The sequence below is a fragment of the Peromyscus maniculatus genome, chromosome 2 (assembly GCF_049852395.1).
Source record: "Peromyscus maniculatus bairdii isolate BWxNUB_F1_BW_parent chromosome 2, HU_Pman_BW_mat_3.1, whole genome shotgun sequence".
NCBI classification, from domain to species: Eukaryota; Metazoa; Chordata; class Mammalia; order Rodentia; family Cricetidae; genus Peromyscus; species Peromyscus maniculatus.
The window spans coordinates 101,772,004-101,791,601 of NC_134853.1; the positions used below are offsets into that span (position 1 = coordinate 101,772,004).

At 38.6% G+C, this 19,598-nt stretch overlaps 1 protein-coding gene across 1 annotated transcript; it reads left to right on the forward strand.

The window, feature by feature from the left end:
- Positions 1-227: 227 nt before the first annotated feature.
- Tyrp1 (tyrosinase related protein 1) lies at positions 228-19,598 on the forward strand. The gene is made up of 7 exons (XM_006986436.3): positions 228-697; positions 3,707-4,029; positions 6,568-6,772; positions 11,296-11,463; positions 13,111-13,290; positions 17,775-17,921; positions 18,772-19,598. Exons 1-7 carry the CDS (start codon positions 313-315, stop codon positions 18,975-18,977), a joined length of 1,614 nt encoding a protein of 537 aa, XP_006986498.1. The 5' UTR covers positions 228-312; the 3' UTR covers positions 18,978-19,598.

Here is a 19,598-nt window from a genome sequence, read left to right on the forward strand (position 1 = left end):
TCAGCCTGAGAATTGGATTCCTAGGGCTAGAAGTTTTAAATAAGAAAAACTCAAATGCCAGGAGTATGAATTCAGTGATCTCGGTGTTATGCTTGATATTCAAAAGTAAATTGTTTTTATTTATGTTTAGAAATGTTGCTTCACATAAAAGGATTCCATTTTGGAGTAGGTTGGGAAGAGTACTCAGAAGTTGTGTAACTCTGTTTTGATTTTTTTTTTCCAGCTGGCTTTTGATCTGAGTACTTCAGTTTCCTCCACGCAAAGAGCAGCATACTCGATAGATCTGTGTTCTGGACTCTTGCTTGTAGAAGAATGAAATCTTATAAAGTCCTTCCCCTGGCCTCTGTCTGCCTCTCCCTGGTGCTTTTTCATCAGGTCTGGACTCAGTTTCCACGAGAGTGTGCCAATGTCGAGGCTCTGAGAAGCGGGGTGTGTTGCCCAGACCTGTCCCCTACCTCTGGACCTGGGACTGACCGCTGTGGCTCATCATCAGGAAGGGGAAGGTGTGAGGCTGTGACGGCAGACTCCCGACCCCACAGCCCCCATTATCCCTATGATGGCAGGGATGACCGAGAGGGCTGGCCTCTGAGGTTCTTCAACAGAACGTGTCAGTGCACCGGTAATTTCTCAGGACACAACTGTGGGACCTGCCGTCCTGGGTGGAGAGGAGCTGCGTGCAACCAGAAAGTTCTCACGGGTGAGTGGAAAGATGGAGGAGGCAGTTTCACTGAATGAGATTTGAGGCTATGCACAATACACAGAACGCTGAAACACTTTCAGTCAGGAAACACCTACAAATCAGAGAGCTCAACCATCTTTCCCCAGTTGAGCAAACTGAACGTTAGGAAGTTGGAGAAACTTGTCTGGTATAGAAGTTTGGGACTGAACCCCAAACTTTATTTTTTTAAGATTTATTTATTTTTTAGGATTTGTTTATTTATTTACTTACTTACTTATTTACAGTGCTCTGTCTGTATATATTCCTGAATGACAGAAGAGGGCACCAGATCTCATTATAGATGGTTGTGAGCCACCATGCGGTTGCTGGGAATTGAACTCAGGACCTCTGGAAGAGCTGCCAGTACTCTTAACCTCTGAGCCATCTCTCCAGCCCTGAAACCCACACCTTTCAACTAATAGCTGTTTCCTTAGGTCTGGAGAGATAGCTCAATGAGTGGTAAGAGCACTTACTGCCTAAGCAAGAGAACCTGACTTCAGATTCCCAGCATCCACTTAAGAAACTGGGTGTAGCCACAGGTGCCTGTAACCCCATTACTAAGGGTGAGAGACAGGTGAATCTCTGGAGTTTTGAAAAACCACAGGTCTAGCCAAAAAGCGATGAACTCCTGTGAGAGACCCTGTCTCAAGAAAATGAGGTAGAAAGTGATAGTGGACACCTAAAACTCCGCTCTGGTCTTCACACACATGCATATGTCCCCCCCACACACACACACACATTTTTCTTTCAAAAATACTTAAGCAATCACCATATATTAGGAACTGGCTTTTTTTTTATCACTTGAGGTGTTTATGCTAATCTTTATACATTAGATTCATAAGGCCAAATTCATGGACCTAGAACTTTGGCAAGCATGGCATTCCCACTGAGATCTATCTAGCTCTAATAATACAGCCTCTACACGCAGCTATGGTGACCCATAATTCCTCGCTGTGGTGAGGGAACTCTTGCATTATAGATGAAGGAGCAGGTATGTGGAGTACTAAACAGTAATGGCAACAGCACCTGCTTGTTTTCCATGTTTCAGGCAATGACTGAGTGTCTCACAGACTAGCTTTTGAGACTTCACTGTCTTTCCAAGCCCTGGTCTAATTGTGTGTGTGTGTGTGTGTGTGTGTGTGTGTGTGTCTTGCATGAGTGCATGTGTGTTCTCCTTAATGTTTGTGCCTTTGTAAAGCAGGAGTTCTTTTTATCCAAATATTACATACATGCAAATTGAGCCTAAGAAAATGTGTCCAGAAGGACAAATATGGCATGTACTCATTCTTAAGTGGTTTCTAGCTATAAAGCAAAGAACAATCAGACTGCAGCCCACAGAACCAGAGAGGCTATATGGCAGGGGGGACCCTAGGATGGCTGTGGCTTAGAATAAGTATTGTTTTTACCCAAAAATAAATAAATAAATAAATAAACAAAAAGACAACAACAAAAAAAGAAGTTTTGTTAGCCAGGCAGTGGTGGCACATGCCTTTAGTCCCAGCATGCAGGAGGCAGAGGCAGGTGGAACTCTTGTAGTTTTGAGGCCAGCCTGGTCTACATAGCAAATTCAAGATAGCCATGGCTTTCTCAAAAAGAAGAAAGAAAAAGAAAGTAGAAAGGAGAAGGAGGAGGAAGTAGTTGTTGTTGCTGTTGTTATTAAATATATCCATCCTTTTTGTCTGCTCCCAAAATATGCACACACAAAAATTAAAAGTCCGCCCCCCATCAAAAAAAAAAGAAAGAAAGAAAATGTGTAAAAAGACAAAAAAAACTCTCTGTTTTAATCACTAGGCTGTGCTCATCTGCCTTGTTTTTATAAGATTTAGATAATAGAAAATCCTACTGGGAGGTGGTGACACACACCTTTAATCCCAGCACTCAGGGAACAGAGGCAGGAAGATCTCTGAGTTTGACATAGCCTGATCTACAAAACAAGTTCCAGGACAGGCAGGGCTACACAGAGAAATCCTATCTCAAAAAAAAAGTAGAAAAAATTTTAAGAATGTCAATAATGAACAGAAATAAATATGACAATGTCACAGACCCATAAACCTTCATGTACGATTAAAGAAAACTTTTAGAAACCCAAGAGTAAATGTTGTGGGGTATTCACCATAGAAGACTGCTTGGACATGGGTTTTAGAAAGTCTTTATTAGTAAGCCAGCAACTACACTGAGTACTCAGAAACCCAGTGTAGCACTGAACCTTTCTCAGGATGAACTTATATGCACAAAAAACGTGTTCTGGGTTGATATACTTCAGTTAACAAGAACAGTTAGCCAGAAATAGAACTACACAAGCTAAAAAGAAGGGTCAGTACATGTTGAGACTTTCCCACAACTATTTGGACTTTCATGGATTAGGCCTTTGATTTAGTGTTAGCAGGTGGTGCTATCTATGTGCTGAGTTCTACAGTCTGGTTGGCACTTCCATCATGGAGTCAGTTGTGCTAATGTCTCAGGGCCTACTAAAGTCTGGGCCCCTGTTACAGTAAATTGCTGAGACAAAGAGGGAGAGGAAGAAAGATCAGTCTAAACAAAGATTTATTTAGAGATATTTTTAATAACATACAGATTGAGAATCTCTAATCAAAAATTCCAAAATTCCCAAACTCTAAAAGTTTTCAAGCCCAACATGGTATCACAAATGGAAAGCCACATTCATTAGTCTTTGTTTTAAACACAAAATAATGAAACGGGTTAAAATTGTCTTCAGGCTATCTGTATAACAGAGTGTATAAGAAACAAATGAATTTTACATTTAGCTTTGGACCCAACCCCCAAAATATAATGTATAAGAAAATATTTCAAAATTTGTAAACTCCAAAACATATCTGGTCCCAGTCATGTTGAAAATGATACTTTGCCAGTTAAATCTTATAAAAGATTTGAACGGGTACACATATGGCCACTAATGGTTACAGGAGGCATATCGTGTAGTAATATGATTGTGCTAATTTTCACACCTTAATCTTTTCATCCTTACAGTCAGGAGAAATCTTCTTGACTTAAGTACAGAAGAAAAGAGTCACTTTGTCAGAGCCTTGGATATGGCAAAACGCACAACTCACCCTCAATTTGTAATTGCCACAAGGAGGTCAGAAGCCATACTGGGACCAGATGGCAACACACCACAATTCGAGAACATTTCCATTTACAACTACTTTGTTTGGACACACTACTATTCAGTCCAAAAAACCTTCCTTGGGGCAGGGCAGGAAAGCTTTGGTGATGTGGATTTCTCTCATGAAGGACCGGCTTTTCTCACGTGGCACAGGTACCATCTGCTACAGCTGGAGAGAGACATGCAGGTATGTTCCATCTTGATTTTGAGGTCCCTGTGTGTAAATCACTGTGATTCACTTTGTACTGAATGACAAGAATGAGCCGTGACAAAGCAATCACATTATCAGGGTACTTGTGCCTTTCAGGTAAGATTCTTCCCGCACTGATTATTCACTAATGTATTAACCCTGACATTTTGTGCAGTAAAATAAAAGTAATGTTAATGATGAGAAAAACAATGGAGACCTGGTTTGGGCAAGAATTAAAAGTTTTGAATTTTCTATAGCTTGGTAACTGGAACAAAATGATGAAGGTAACAAAAGAAATCTGTTTTCTGGGCTTCTTCCTGAACTGTGGAATGTAGGCAGGCGCCACCTCCTGGGGAGTGGTGGACCTGCATGTCTCACTCTTTCATCCATAGGTATCCCTCCTCAAACCAGCTGATGGTTCTAGAGACCAAATACTTTCCTGTTCACTGAACTATATTTTTCCACGACCCCTACCACTTTAAGGCTTAGAGAAAAACCCCACACAAAAGCATCACATAAGTGTAAAAAATGATGGGTGTGTTCATTTTCTTGGAGGTGGGACTCTTTCACTCTATATGTGTGTATATGTAAATGTATATAAATATATATCATGTTTATTTGTGTATATCTACATTCATATATACATTCAAATATATCAAAACATCATTTTACATAACTTTAATATATATTGTTTCTAAAAGGATCTCAAAACAACATATCTTTAGACATGAATTTTCATTTGAAAACTAGCTTTTTGAAGGGGAACATAAAGTAGACTTCAACTGGAGCTCAATAAGGCTTTTTTTAAGCAGATGCACTCAAAACACACTAACATATCTAGTATCATAAATATCTTATTGTTGCCTTTTCACTAACTGAACTACTTTTTGAGAAAAATATTGTCATTCAGAAAGTGAACAGTTTAGGGATTGTGAGTTTAGCTCAAAGACAGAGCACTTGCCTAGCAAGCACAATGCTCTATGAGCAGTCCCCAGCCCAAATAAAATTGTTTATTATTGGATCTCAATTATTAAGTCTATAAACTAAGCTCGTTTCCTATACAAAACAACAGTCACGTATCTCTATCCCAAAGTCAAAGTCTTAAAATTATCTTGAAAAAAGAAAAACTGTCCAAATTTATTTGTTGATTTACTGGGCACTGTGCTAGCCTTTCGAGGGAAAACAACGGTTAGAAGAGAGAATTGATGCATTGCAATACAGAGTGATCGTTGACAGGAATCTGTTCATAAACACTTTGAAGGTGATTAAATGGGTCCATCTAGTCCTCTCAGCATCATATTTTAAAGCTCTGATTACAAGGAAGACATGTGATAGATTATGAGTACATAACTCTGTCATCTGTAACTAACTAGAGATCTTCATTCCCTCGAGGCATTTCCCAATGACACATCAGAATTTGAAAAGGCAAGTAGGAAGTGTCTCAAGCCTTCATTCTGCTTTGTAACTTCTACCCTGGTGACTTACGTTTTCTAGCACAAGGCATCATCATGTTCCAGACTACCTGTGACACACAACACCACAGGAATGTGCTCTGGCTCCCAAATGTCAGTTGCTCAGATGCAGTTAGTCTTGATTCATAATAATGAGCCTCTAGAAGTTGTCACTAACTTTTGGGAAGTGCAATGACAGTTTTTGCATGACCAATACAAACCCATAGTGCTCAAATAAGTAGGGATGCCTTAAAAAGCATCTGAGCTCTAAAACACCCAAGAATAAGGAGATGCAGACCAGAAGGGAGCTACAGTAAAGGAGCAGAAATATACCCAGGGCTTGAAAGACACAGAAGGCAAAAACCAGCTCTCCACTCTCACCCTCTGAAAGCAGTTCCCCAAGGGCCAAAAGAAAGTGAATGAAGGAAGCACTGTTTTAAGAAATTCGGTAAAATAAGCATGTGTCCTTGGTCTCAAGCATTTTCAAAAAGTGTGAGATAGTTTCTAAGTAGAAACTAGGTCACTGGTCCTAAGAACAATAGGCACAGAATTCATCCTGCTTCTGTTTAGCATTTTGTCTGTGAGTTTCAGGCAGATGCCTGTCTTCCTAGGTCAGCTTTGCAGCATAGGTCTCTAAACAAAATTCTTTTTGTCCTTTGCAAATAGAGTCTGTGTGAGGCGAAACAAACCAAAATCTACCTAACTACAGTCATTCAGGCCACATGAAAAACAAAACCCCAAACTTAGTGTTCCACAAATCATTTCAAAGCTGAGGTTACATGCTGCTAAGAGTTGGTGGTACTTCCATTAAAAATAAGAAATCAAGCAGGGCAGTGGTGGTGCATGCCTTTAATCCCAGCACTCGGGAAGCAGATCTCTGTGAGTTCGAGGCCAGCTTGGTCTACAAAGTCCATGACAGCCAGAGCTGTTACACAGAGAAACCCTGTCTCTGGAGGGAAAAAAAATACCTAAAAAATAATACCTTAACACATAGAGCTAACAGAAAAAGGACACCAGAGTCAAGCAAGCCAAGAGACAGGATGTAAGTAGGAGAAGGGACCACTAACGGATTTCTATGATTTAGGATATGCTGCAAGAGCCTTCTTTCTCCCTTCCTTACTGGAATTTTGCAACTGGGAAAAACGTCTGTGATATTTGCACCGATGACTTGATGGGCTCCAGAAGCAGCTTCGATTCTACGCTTATAAGCCCCAACTCGGTCTTTTCTCAATGGAGAGTGGTCTGCGAGTCCTTAGAAGATTACGACACCCTGGGAACCGTTTGTAACAGTAAGACCCAAATGACAGCTTCTGTTCACAGTTCTTTATTAGGTGAAGAGATTGTGCTGCCTGCAAGGCCTTTCTTCAGAATGAAATCTGCTACCGTTGGAGAGGCACATTGAGCCCCTAGGAGACTCAAGGCAGTCTACAAGGTGCTCCTGGGAAATACAAAGTACCTGTGTATGTTACAATTTTTTTTTTTTTTTTTAGCAATTTGATCAGTACATCGCTAACTTTATTTTCAAACATCCTAGAGTCTATTAATCCTCTTACTGCACTAAGCGCTGCTTAGCTGTCATGTGCCTTGGGGTGGACTCTTACTGAAAATGTCCCCCAGGAATATCTGAAATGTGCGAAAATTAGTTGGAAGTGTTCTGGGAGCGGAACAAGAAGGAGGGGAGCAAAAACAGGAAAATTCCATGTTTGTTCAGAGAACTAAAACCCGAACGGGATCCCTTTCCTAGGGATCCACTTCAGAAAATGAAGATGTGGTAACAGCAATGGCTGCCGAGTCTCTGCTCTGAGCTCTCCTAAAGAGAGAAGACACAGGTCCGGCCATTGTGCCTCTGCCGCAGAACATTTCTGCTATGCTCTGGTCTGTTCATGAGCTTCCCGTTTTCCTCCACGAATCACAGTTATCCTCCCTGTGCTAATAACAGTCTTTTTTTTGTTTGTTTTGGTTTGGTTTTTGGTTTTTTGAAACAGGGTTTCTCTCTGTAGTTTTGGTGCCTGTCCTGGATCTCACTCTGTAGACCAGGCTGGCCTTGAACTCACAGAAATCCGTCTGGCTCTACCTCCCAAGTGCTGGGATCAAAGGCCTGTGCCACCACTACCTGGCTTCTAACACAGTCTTAATTGTTAGTGTTCTCTATTGTTTCTTGTGTTTTTTTCTATTCAAGGTATTTCTGGATATTTTAAATATTGATTTCCATATAAAAATTAGAGTTGTGACTTATTATTATGTTTGTGATCTATCACTCTGCTTGTATTTTATGTATTAATTTTTGTATTGCTTTAGAAGCCTAAGAAGAGAATAGTTTAAATATATCCAAGGAACTAAGTACATTTTTTTCACCATTAGAAAGGTAGTTATTTTTGTACTACTATAAGAAATGTGATAATACATGAAAGTTTCCTTTAGCAGTCTAACACCTGAGCAATTGGGTCCACCTTGTGACAGAAAATGAAACTGAAGGTCAGAGGATCTTCATATACTAACACATTCATCTTTCTCACCAGGCTGTTATGTTTAGGGCTGGGAGTTCTTAGATATTTTCCTGCCATGCTGATGCTTAGACATAATCGTAGTGTGTGTGTGTGTGTGTGTGTGTGTGTGTGTGTGTGTGTGTGTGTTTATGTTCATGAGTGTGCATATACACATGTGTTACATATGTGTATGCCATAGGACACCTTCAATTGTCATTGATTTAGCTCTGTCTAACCTATTTTCTTTTAGTTTTGAGACAGTGTCTCACTGGCCTGCAACTTACTATGTAGCCTAGGCTGGCCTGCAACTTACTATGTAGCCTAGGCTGGCCTCTGACTCATAGACATCCAACTGCCAGACTGTTGCTGTCTCTCAAGTGCTGGGATTAAAGCCAGGCTCCAGGCTCCATCTGGCTTTGGGGTGGGAGAGCAAAGTTTCTTACTGCCCCAGAATTCATCAAGGGCTCACTACCAAGCCTGGGACTCTACCTGTCTCTGCCTTTTCAATGCTAATATTGTAAGCGTGCCGTAACGTACTTCATTTTTTTTTCCTGTGGGTTCTTGGGTCAAACTCGGGTCTCAAGCACTTGACTCTTATAGGCTATCTTCCCAGTCTACAAAGAAACATTCTCTAAAAGACAATGAAAATATAACATAGGAGGAAAAAAATAAAAGTGAAAGTCTTTCATTTTGTCATAGCTTTTCCTATCATTCAATTTAACAATCCTCACAACTTTGGGAAAAGTTGAAGAGTATTTATTCTGGGTTAAACAATTTTAAGATTGTCCACTGTGACAATTCAAGATGTAAAAAGCAAACATCATATTTATTGAACATGGTAAAGAAGGCTGGCATGATGGCTCTGAAGGGAAAAACTCACGTTGCCAAGACTGATGACCTGAATTCAATTCCTAGGACCCACATGGTGATCCTGAGACTGCTGCATGTGCACACACACATATACACACACACACACACACACACACACACGCACGCACGCACGCACGCACGCACACACACACTTAATTTAAAAAATCAAACATAGTAAATAATAAAGGAAAAGTTTGTATCAATCACAGCATATGTCTCATAGAGTATGAGATTCTTACTATATGTCTTCAATTCTCATGGAAATTATTTTTTTAATCCTGCTTCTGTCTGAGAAGACTTTATTCATTTCTATAGATTCTTTGACATCTTCTTCAGGAGACTGGTGCATACATGTCCTTTGAGTAACCTTTCCTTGATCTAGGGATTCCAGACTTATATTGTTAATTACTTGTTTCATTTAATGGGTGGAAAAAGTGAGTTAGTGACACCTGACAACCTTTCAGCCCTCCTATTGCATCTGTGAGTCATCACATGAAAAACACTGCTCCTTTCTTCACAGGAATTCTTAAAGCTATTTTTCCCTCACACATTCTGGACTTCTCATTCCAATGTGGAAATTTTACAGGACTGTAAGTCATAGGACATTGGTGGCTGAATTGGCAGAAGTGGTCCATGTGCAAACTAAATTTAAAAACCACTGGGATAAAATTAAAGTGGCTCCACTAGTTTCTTTTACTACCCAAAGCTCAACCATGAAACTCCGTAAGATTAACTAGGATGCAGTTGCTTGCAACCAAAGTGGACAGTACTTTCAAACTCCATGGGATTTATTGATAATTTCCCCCAGACAGTAATCCCCAAAAATACTAGCTAAAAGTCAGACTTCAGATCTAGTGATGCCTGAAGGTTTTTGAGCATAGTCTATACCCCCAAAATGTACATGGACACTCCAGTCCTAATACAGGTCTGTTTTATAGCTATGGTGTTTAATGGTTGTTATGCTAATGAAGCAGGTGGGCAGCATTGTGCCTAGGAATCAATATAGGACATTTATGAATGAAGACGAAAATAAGCTGAAGTTGCAGTGCTGCCCCTCACAAGCCAATCGCTACTTGCCTTGTCCCTGGGGGGCACTTAGGAGTCTATCAATCACCATGGTATACTCATGAAAAGTGATCTTAACCATTCTTACCTTGCCCCACTCACGTAAGGCTCCAATTTTCCTCCACTTCCCAAAGAATTTAATATAATATAACTTTCTGAACTTGTACTTGATTTCTTCACAACGTTGCTCTGGTCTAGCTTCCCATCATCCCTACAGTCTGCTTCTGCTCCTTGCAAGCTCTTCACCAAAGAGATCTCTTTTAGCAGCCATAGGAAAGTGTGCACCAACTCTTTGTCACTCTTAGGAAACACCAGGCACTGTGTACCGGGAATGATGAGAGAGTTCATGCCCTTCAGAAACAAAAAGGAGGAAGCCTGTGGCTTTTTGCTAATGGTCCTCTCTAGACTACTCACCTTGCAAAATTTCTCTGACTTAAAGAAATTCTTCCTAGTCATTCAGAGTTCCTTTTAAATCTATTCATTATTCTCTCTCTCTCTCTCTCTCTCTCTCTCTCTCTCTCTCTCTCTCTCTCCCTTTTTTCCCTCCCTTAAGGCATCTATATTTCCCTTCAAAAGGTTTAATGATGGCATTAATTGATTCAAACAAACAAACAAACAAACAAAAAAGATGGAAAACATTTGTTGATTGAAATAAGCACAATATTTCAAGGAGATTTGGGGATGTCTTTTTCTTATTTCTCTGAAGACTTGTAATAGATGGAATTTGGGTATCATTTTTCATATACATGTGAAATATATGTTTTAGGGTTTTGGTTTGCATTTGTTTTTGTTTGGGGATTTAGGGCTTTTTTGTTGTTTTTTTGGTTTGGTTTTGGGGGGAGGCTCTTTTTCTGTTTATCTTTTTTTGTTTTGTTTTGAGACATGTTTTTTTGTTTTGTTTTGTTTTGTTTTGTTTTTGTTTTGTTTTGTTTTGTTTTTATGTAGCCTTGGTTGTCCCGGAACTAGCTTTGTAGACCAGGCTGGCCTGGAAATTAGAGATCCACCTGCCTCTCTCTCCCAAGTGCTGGGATTAAAGGCGTGTGCCACCACTGCCTAGCTTATACTTGAGTTTTTAATTTAGTTTTATAAGGTTATTTTAAAAATTTCAATTTCTTATATTCTTACATTCTTTCAACAAAGCTTGTTGCAATTTAGTAGCACTCAGGCCCATGTCTGTCAACGTGATTATTGTTTCCTTCCAGTGTTTTGAAACATCAGGCTGTTTCAATTCACAGAAACAGGACAATGTAATTTAGATGTTTTTCACTGTAAGCATGTCTTTTCATATTTCTTTCACAAGGATCTAATTTTCAGGGTTTTCACTGTATACAAGAGAGCAGTGCTCAGACCTGTAGCCATTCTTTAACTGTGTGCATGCCTTTCCTCCCTAGGCACTGAGGGTGGGCCCATCAGGAGAAATCCAGCTGGAAATGTGGGGAGACCAGCAGTGCAGCGGCTTCCTGCGCCACAGGATATCACTCAGTGCTTGGAGGTCGGTGTGTTTGACACACCGCCTTTTTATTCCAATTCTACAGACAGTTTTCGAAACACAGTGGAAGGCAAGTAAACAAACAAAACAAAAACAAAGACAATTGGCGTTTTTGAATTAATCTAGTTGGGTAAGTGGAGTGCCCCAAGTTGGTTATTTTTTAAAAGATTTTGAATGCCATATTGATCACATGGGTTTATATGAACTGGCTGTTGATTTTGTCACAATTTCGGATTCAAAAAATAAGGGGAGTATCAAACTCTATTTGATTACCAGAGATATATTTGATTATAAGAGAAAAAAGTCCTGGGGAGTTATTGTTTCAAACCTCTTAAATTTCTACAGTCTCTTAAACTTAGTGCCTGGCATCTATCAGGCTCCATGTGTAATAACATCATACTGTAGTACTACAGGGGACTTTTGTAGTCATAAAATAGCTTCTTTTAAAAAGGTAAGATTAACAATTATTTCATGTTCCAATTACCTGACAGTCTGTAAGGTCTGGTTTGGGCAGTTTTATTTAAGTTGAAACACTTTGTAACAAATGTTGAAGGTCTATAAATAATTAAATAAGTGTTCACTGAGTTTTAGCTTGATTTTCCTCATTTCACAGCAATAAAATATTTTGAAGTTGAAGTAGTGCAGTGACTTTCCTGAGATAGCAAACATCAATATATTCATACTTCTAAAGGAATATAATTACGTCTAACTTAATTTTAAGTCTGTTACTATTGAAAATCCCGAGTACCAGCATCACACTTAAGTGCACCAACCCGCTTCCAACAGGAATGATTCTCTCTCTCCTATAATCAGAGATATGTAAGATATAAATCCAATCACTAATTTTAATTCTACTTCCTTTTACCATCAAAATTGTATATTCTCCTTATTTTCATTTAAATAACACTAACTCACTAACAGAGTTGATTCAATATTTACTATGATACTTACTGCATATAGGTACTAAAATCTAGTATTTATAAGGCTAAAGTACTGATTTTTTTAAAGCAATGTGCTATGTTCCTTGAGTCATAATAAATTAGGAAAATGAATGAATGAGTGAGTGAGTGAACATACATACATGGTAGTTCAGCCCAATCAGACACACTTACCTCGATCACACATCACAAGCCTTCCAACTGCTTTCTGACCTATTTGGCACTTATCGTCATATGTTTAATATGTAGAGGGACTATAAAAATTCTCTAAATATTTTGACAGAAATCTTTCCAGATGTTTAAAACTGTAGAGAAAAAGAGAGAAAGTGGGGACATTTTAGCATCCCCACAAAATTAATTTCTAACAATAAATGCACTGGCAGTCATTCAAAGGGAGGAAGAGAGGAGAGTTTCCAGGACAGTGACAGCAGTACTCCCAGAGGTGGAAGCAGTAGCTGGGGGATTTCCACTGTCTCTGTTTCCATGCGGAACCATCTGTGCCTTGTCAAAATTCGGCATTCATACATTTTGACTGTTATCTTCTGCAGGTTGTTATTGTTAACCTAGAAGCTACATTTGGAAAGCCACACTACCAGCTCAGAACTAACCTAGTTCTGAGTATAGCAAGCAAATGTCATCAGCCATTACTACAGAGAGACAACACTATTATACTGAGGCAATATTTAGCCTGGCGAGCTTTGAAAAATAGTTTCCTAATATAATCACTGCTGTTGACTTGCAATGTTTTCTACTATTTTCATCCTTACTTTTAAATGTAGGTTACAGTGATCCCAAGGGGAAATATGACCCTGCTGTTCGAAGCCTTCACAACCTGGCCCACCTTTTCCTGAATGGAACAGGAGGACAAACTCATCTGTCTCCCAACGATCCGATTTTCGTCCTCCTGCATACTTTTACCGATGCAGTCTTTGACGAATGGCTAAGGCGGCACAGCCCTGGTGAGAGGCTTTCATATGATTTTGCAGGCTTTGCAAAGGGATTATTCTGATGGTGTGGTTATCAATTTAAACTAGCACTTGACAACCATAAAATACCCTCCAAAATAAAGATGCAGTAGCTCTCCCATCCAGCCACTGCCAAATACTCAAAACCACTATGAATACTACAGAAGTCTCTCAGTACAGTTACCATTAAGATGTCACTACAGGCATTTTTGTCATGAAAAGATGACTCCCGTGTGTTCCAAGTTTTTCTTACTCATATTTTCCAACAAACCCTCTCATTGCTTTTTAATATAAATGAAGGAATGTTACAGATCTTTTCTTGGATTCCACAAAAGACTAAACGTGCCATGTCTATAATCTGCAGTTCTGAGTTGTATTACTTTATGGCCTCACAGAAATGGAAATTTGCTCAACTTGAAAAGTTACAAGTTTTTATGTCATGCCATAGGAGATCTCTTTTAAGTTCATTTCAATGCATTCTTTAAAATATTATTTTAGAGACCTCATTTACTGCACTCCTACTCAGCCAAGAGAAGTATGTTGCTTTTCAAAACCATGAAAGAACTTCCACTGGTTTAAACATCATAAATTTTTATACTTTGGAAATGTTCTGAGTTTTAGCTGCTCTGCTTTTATCATGCACACACAGTATTGAAGATTAGCTCTCTATTGCTTCATCTATCCAGTAAGGCCCTCACACATCTTTGCGTGTAACAGAAACCTCTATTGCAACCTTTCCCAGACCACTAATCTATGTGTTGATCAAAATATGTTATTCTGTCAGAATCATTTAAGAAACCAGTAATTTGCCAGGTATGGTAGTGTCTATAATTCCAGTACTCAGAAGTTTGAAGGAGAGGATCTAGAGTTTAATGCCAGCCTGTGCTATAAAGAAAAAGAAAAAACAGAAAGGCAATTCATGCATAAATACTTGCTCAATTGTCAATTTGTTATGAATTCAATAATTGGTATCCTGCTTCATATTTCATATGTATTTAAATGCATAATGGCAGCAGATAATGGATTACTTATACAGTGTTAGTTTCTGTCTTAGTCACTGTTCTATTGCTATAAAGACACACCATGACCCAGACAACACTTATAAAAGAAAACATTTAATTGGGTGCTTACTTAGTAGTTTCAGAATGTTAATCCATTATCATCATGGTGGGAAGCAGACAAGCATGATGCTGGAGCAGTAGCTGAGAGCTAACATCTATCCATAGGCAGCAGGCAGAGAGAGAAAGACATTGAACTTGGAGTGAGCTTTTGAAACTTCAAAGCCTACTCGCAGTGACACATCTCCTCTAATAAAGTCCCACCTACTCCAAAAAGACCACACCTCCTAATCCTCCTAATCCTTCTCAGACAGATCTACTCCCTGGTGACTAAGCATTTAAATGTATGGCCCTGTGGGGACCATTCTCATTCAAACCACCATAATTTCTTTAAAATAAAATAAGAAATTATTTTGTTATGATTTAATCTGGGTACAGTAAACTACATTTTTCCACTTCTCCAACTTTGAAATCATACTCCCCACTCCTTAATCCATACCTTTACTTCAGGCACTTGCTTTTTATCAATCCCTCCAGTGTTCAACTTAATAGTTGTAAGAACAATATTGTTCTCTTTACAATAATAGCTATCACTTTGGGTGTGTTTGATTAGATTATTTATATTATAACACTATATAAACTGGAGTTGATAGGTTAGGAATTAACAAAATCAGCTCTTGTCAAGTATAGGCTTTTGAGACTAGTCAAAAATATTATATATATATATATATATATATATATATATATATATATATGCAGTCATTCCCAATGCTGTGAGTGTTAGACTTCTCAAAGGGAATGGAAATTCTCTCTTGTTATAGTTTTCTAGAAACCATGAAAATGTGTACTCTTTTGCCTTTCATATTCTGGTTGAAAAAAATAATTATTTCTCATTCATACAAATTTCTTTAAAGACTCGCCAAGTCTAATCTAAAGGTTGTTGATGAACCAAAAAGCTATGTTTTCTTATTGTCCCCCAACCTCCTCTGCTTGAGCTCTGTGCAGTTTAAGGATTCTCAGCTACTAGGCTCTCAGTGGGTAGAGAAAAGCCATAAATAAACAATAGTCAGCCTGTGACACTCTTCTGATAAAATATAGTCTTAAATTATAGAAAAAGTCAATGCTGAAAATTTGCATAAAAATGAAAACTGACTTCTCAAATATCTCATTTATTTCTAAATGTCCATTGGGAAAGGATGTCATGAAGCAATAAAAGCAGCAGAAGTAAGAATTTGGGAAGAATTTCTAAACAGTTCCATAAAGCCGAAAACAGTCCAGGAGCAGAAAGGATGGGGTTATTTTTCTGAACTCTGTCAAAGGTTTTAAACATATTGAAGATTCTTCAGAAATCACAATTGTACAATTATAAGAACCAGAAGTCAGAATAACAACCTTAAAAAAGCTAAAGCAGGTTGTTGTCTTTCAATATGAGGCTGCAGAATCCTATTGTTGAACACAAAACAAAACAGTACATCCAAATGCTAGCAACAATTATGTTGATTTTTATTTATTAATTTTGTGGGTTTGTTGGTTTGTTTGTTTTGAGACAGAGTTTCACTATGTAGGCCTGCCTCACCTGAAACTATCTATGTAGCCAGAATGGCCTCAAACTCACAAAGACCTGTCTGTCTCTGTCTCTTACCACTACTATTATAAATCTGAGTAACATATAATTCAATATCCCTCTTTCATTACTTTAGAATTATGTGTTGTTTTACCATGGTAGCCCAGAGCTCCATGATTTTTTTTTTTTTTCAGAAAAAGCAGTCTGTACATTTTCCAAAATGATTGCTACTTCTTGAGCTAGGAAAGTAATGAAGCAATCATAAATCCTTTCACAAACATTAGTTGATCACCTAATGTTTCTTGGACAACATTCTAGGTACCAGAAGTAGTATGCAGAACTCAATAGTTCTTCCTGGAATTTTCGCACCTGATAGTAGAAATTAGAATAACCAAATATAAATAAATACAGTATAGTAGAAATACAATATAGTAGAAAATGGAAAGTTTTTCTATGTAAGTAAAATCAGAAAATGAGATTGGGAATGCACAGTGTAGGCAAATGGAAAAAGATCCTCCCAAAACAAAGGAACAGGAAGGAACCTGATCTGGTTGGAGCAGATGCACACTGGGAAGAGGAGGTGAAGGGAGTGGGATCTGCATGAAAATGAGAGTACAAGGTCACTGAGAAATGGGGATCATTAGAAGGATCTTGCCAAGGGAAGTTACCAGTGATCCAGTTGTGGCTCTTGCTTGTGCTATGATTCCTTTGCCCATTTTAGTGAACTGTATCATGTAGCTGAAAACAAACTGAACTGAGAGTGATCAAGTCAGGATTCAATAGACGGGTGAAACGGAGAGTTTAAAATTGTAACTGGGTTACAAGCCTCACCATGTAACTTCCACAGGTTGCTAACACTAAAACAGGATGTGGTGCTTTGAGGCCCGGAAGTTGACTTTTTTGTTCAGTGTCTAGACCAGTACCTAGCACTAGTAGACACTCAATACATTTGAATAAATAGTTGATTCCCTATAGTACATGGTAAAGCTAAAGACACAAAATATAAAAGTTGCCGCCATTTCTGTCACTGACTTTTTCTCAAAGCAAATGTTGAATCATCCTCCAAGATTTCTCCATGGATAACAAACCTCCCACAAACAGAAACCTCAATCCCTAGCTGGCATTACCTATTCCAAGCATTCTAAAGGGAAGCAGTTAGTGTCCCTCAGTTTTGTGGTATTCTGTTTGGTGTTTAATAGCACTCACATAAATCCAGATTAACAAGAAAAACAGCATGCATTTGATACAAAGCACCTATCCTTACTTTCATCCTTAATGACAGAAGCCCACTTAAAAAAGAGATGCCTTCTGTTTAAATGGCTGATTTAGACAGAAAGAGGAAAAGCTGTAGGAAGCAAATTGTATAAGAAGTCAAATTCAATTTTAAGAACCTTTTGCTAATGGCAAAACATGGGAATAGATTTAATACTGATTTCTCTCAAAGTAAACAAAAAATAGAAATATTAAATATATATTTGAGGTCAAGGACAATCATCTGTCTTCAAGTTGGAATTACAGACCATGATAGAGAACAGGCAGGTCTGGCTTTTCATTGATTGAAAAATATGTTCTGTGGATTTATTTAAATTAGCTTATGTAGTTTAAAAACAGAATAGCTGCTGAGAATCTTATATAATATTGTCACTCAACACCTATGACTTTAAAGGTGCTATCAAGAAGAGTGTTGGTGCCACATTCACCCTGTTCAGCAGTGAGACTTGCCTTGTGCCTAGATTTGCTGTAAACTTTGAAAACACTTTTCACATGCTCCTTGCACATTAGCCACCTTCAGAGCATAACAACTACTCTGATATCAACTTTCTGTCTGCTGACAATCTGCCTTTGGAATATTTTAGATATTTCTACCTTCCCATTGGAAAATGCTCCTATTGGACATAACAGGCAATATAACATGGTACCATTCTGGCCTCCAGTTACCAATGCAGAGATGTTTGTTACTGCACCAGACAACCTGGGATATGCTTATGAAGTTCAATGGCCAGGTCAGTGTTGTCAATGTATTTTTACTCTGATGTTCTCCAAAAGCAAATCAGTCATCTTAAAAGTAAGGTCCTCATAGTGTACTGAGGCTGGTGTGTCCTATTGGATATGAAGTTTTCCCATAGATTCTTGTTTGGAAATAAAAAGTAAGAACTTATCATTTATTGGGTACTCACTCTGACTAGTATTGAGATAATTGAACAGCACTCCATCTTACCTAATCTTCATAATCTTATTTAATCTTTATAATAGTGGCAAATATTTTATTTCTCATTTTGCAGATAAAGAAACTCAAACTTAGAAATTCATTCTAACACTAGAGAGGCTATGTTCCCAGCAAGGAAGAATTAAGTTTTCAACTTAGACCCCTGTGATGTCACCAATTACTCCTGAGACCATGCCACTTCTATTTATTTATAAATGAAGATGGAGTAAGATATTCAAAGCTGCTTTTTTTTTTTTGATGTTTTAAAATTCAAGACTTTCAATTGTAAATTTTCCCCCAACAAAAGTACCAAAACATAGTGAGAGATCACAGAATTTGGGACTGGTTAAAACTGACTCCCAAACCAGAAATTCTCCTACAGCCCATGGACCCTGGGCAGGGTCTCAATTCTTTGAGCCATCATGTCTTTAGCTTTGTAATGGCAATAACATCAATCTCAGAATGGCTCACTCATGGAAAGAAGTAAGACATACCTTCAAGATGGCCAGTGCTGGCAATAGGGACAATAAAAACTAAAGATGAGGGTCTCTCCGAGAGTGCCTTGTACAGGGCCTAAATGTGAGCTGTCCAGTTTGGGTGATAATTATTTAAATGTTTATCTGACTCCCATCTTGTTTTCCCAATAGGTCAGGAGTTCACTATTTCTGAAATCATTACCATTGCTGTAGTGGCTGTGCTGTTACTTGTGGCTGTCATTTTTGTGGGAGCTTCTTGTCTGATCCGTTCTAGAAGCACCAAGAATGAAGCCAGCCAGCCTCTCCTCACTGATCACTACCAACGCTATGCTGAGGAATATGAGGAGCTCCCGAATCCTAATCAGTCCATGGTCTGACAGCCGCCTGTCCTCTACTGCGGGAGGATGGAAACACAGTTATCACCCATATTCCCTTTTGCCTCCTTCTTTTCTTACATAGACGTGTGTTGGAATTAAAGCAATGTTAATGTTGCATTTCAGAGATGAGAATTCAGTCTTTTCCATGGGTTCTAATCGTTAGTACTATTTACGATGGCATATGGTTACAGCTCAATAATATCTAAGGGGATAATGTGATGAGCTTTGTTGTATTCTAAAGTTTGCCCAAGCGCTGTGAATGAGCAATGCTTTGTGTGCACGGGGAAATAAGATTGATGTAAAAATCACTACTTCAATTGTTTGAGTGGCTGTTCTTACACTGTTAACATGTGAGTGCATTGCTATTGTTGGTACTGGTCAACAGAGATGAAGGCAGCCTTGCTGATTGGTTGAATTGCATTACGTTGTAAACAAATAGGATCCTGATTAGCTTTCTGAAACTGGTCTCATTTTGGTGTCAGCATATATAATTTGGGCTCAGGAGCAAGCCCGTCACAAAGTCACAATTCTTGTCACACTTTGTAAAGGCAAAAGCTTCACTTGACTAGAACACAGCTGCTACTGAGTGTTTGCCACCATGTTCCTGAACTAAGCTCTCTG

Excerpts from the sequence above, each read along its gene's own strand:
- Tyrp1 (XM_006986436.3), top strand. The coding sequence starts at position 313 with ATGAAATCTTATAAAGTCCTTCCCCTGGCCTCTGTCTGCCTCTCCCTG. Across the intron at positions 13,291-17,774 it reads GCTAAGGCGGCACAGCCCTG|ATATTTCTACCTTCCCATTG; the intron begins GTGAGAGGCTTT and ends GGAATATTTTAG. Across the intron at positions 17,922-18,771 it reads TTATGAAGTTCAATGGCCAG|GTCAGGAGTTCACTATTTCT; the intron begins GTCAGTGTTGTC and ends TTTTCCCAATAG.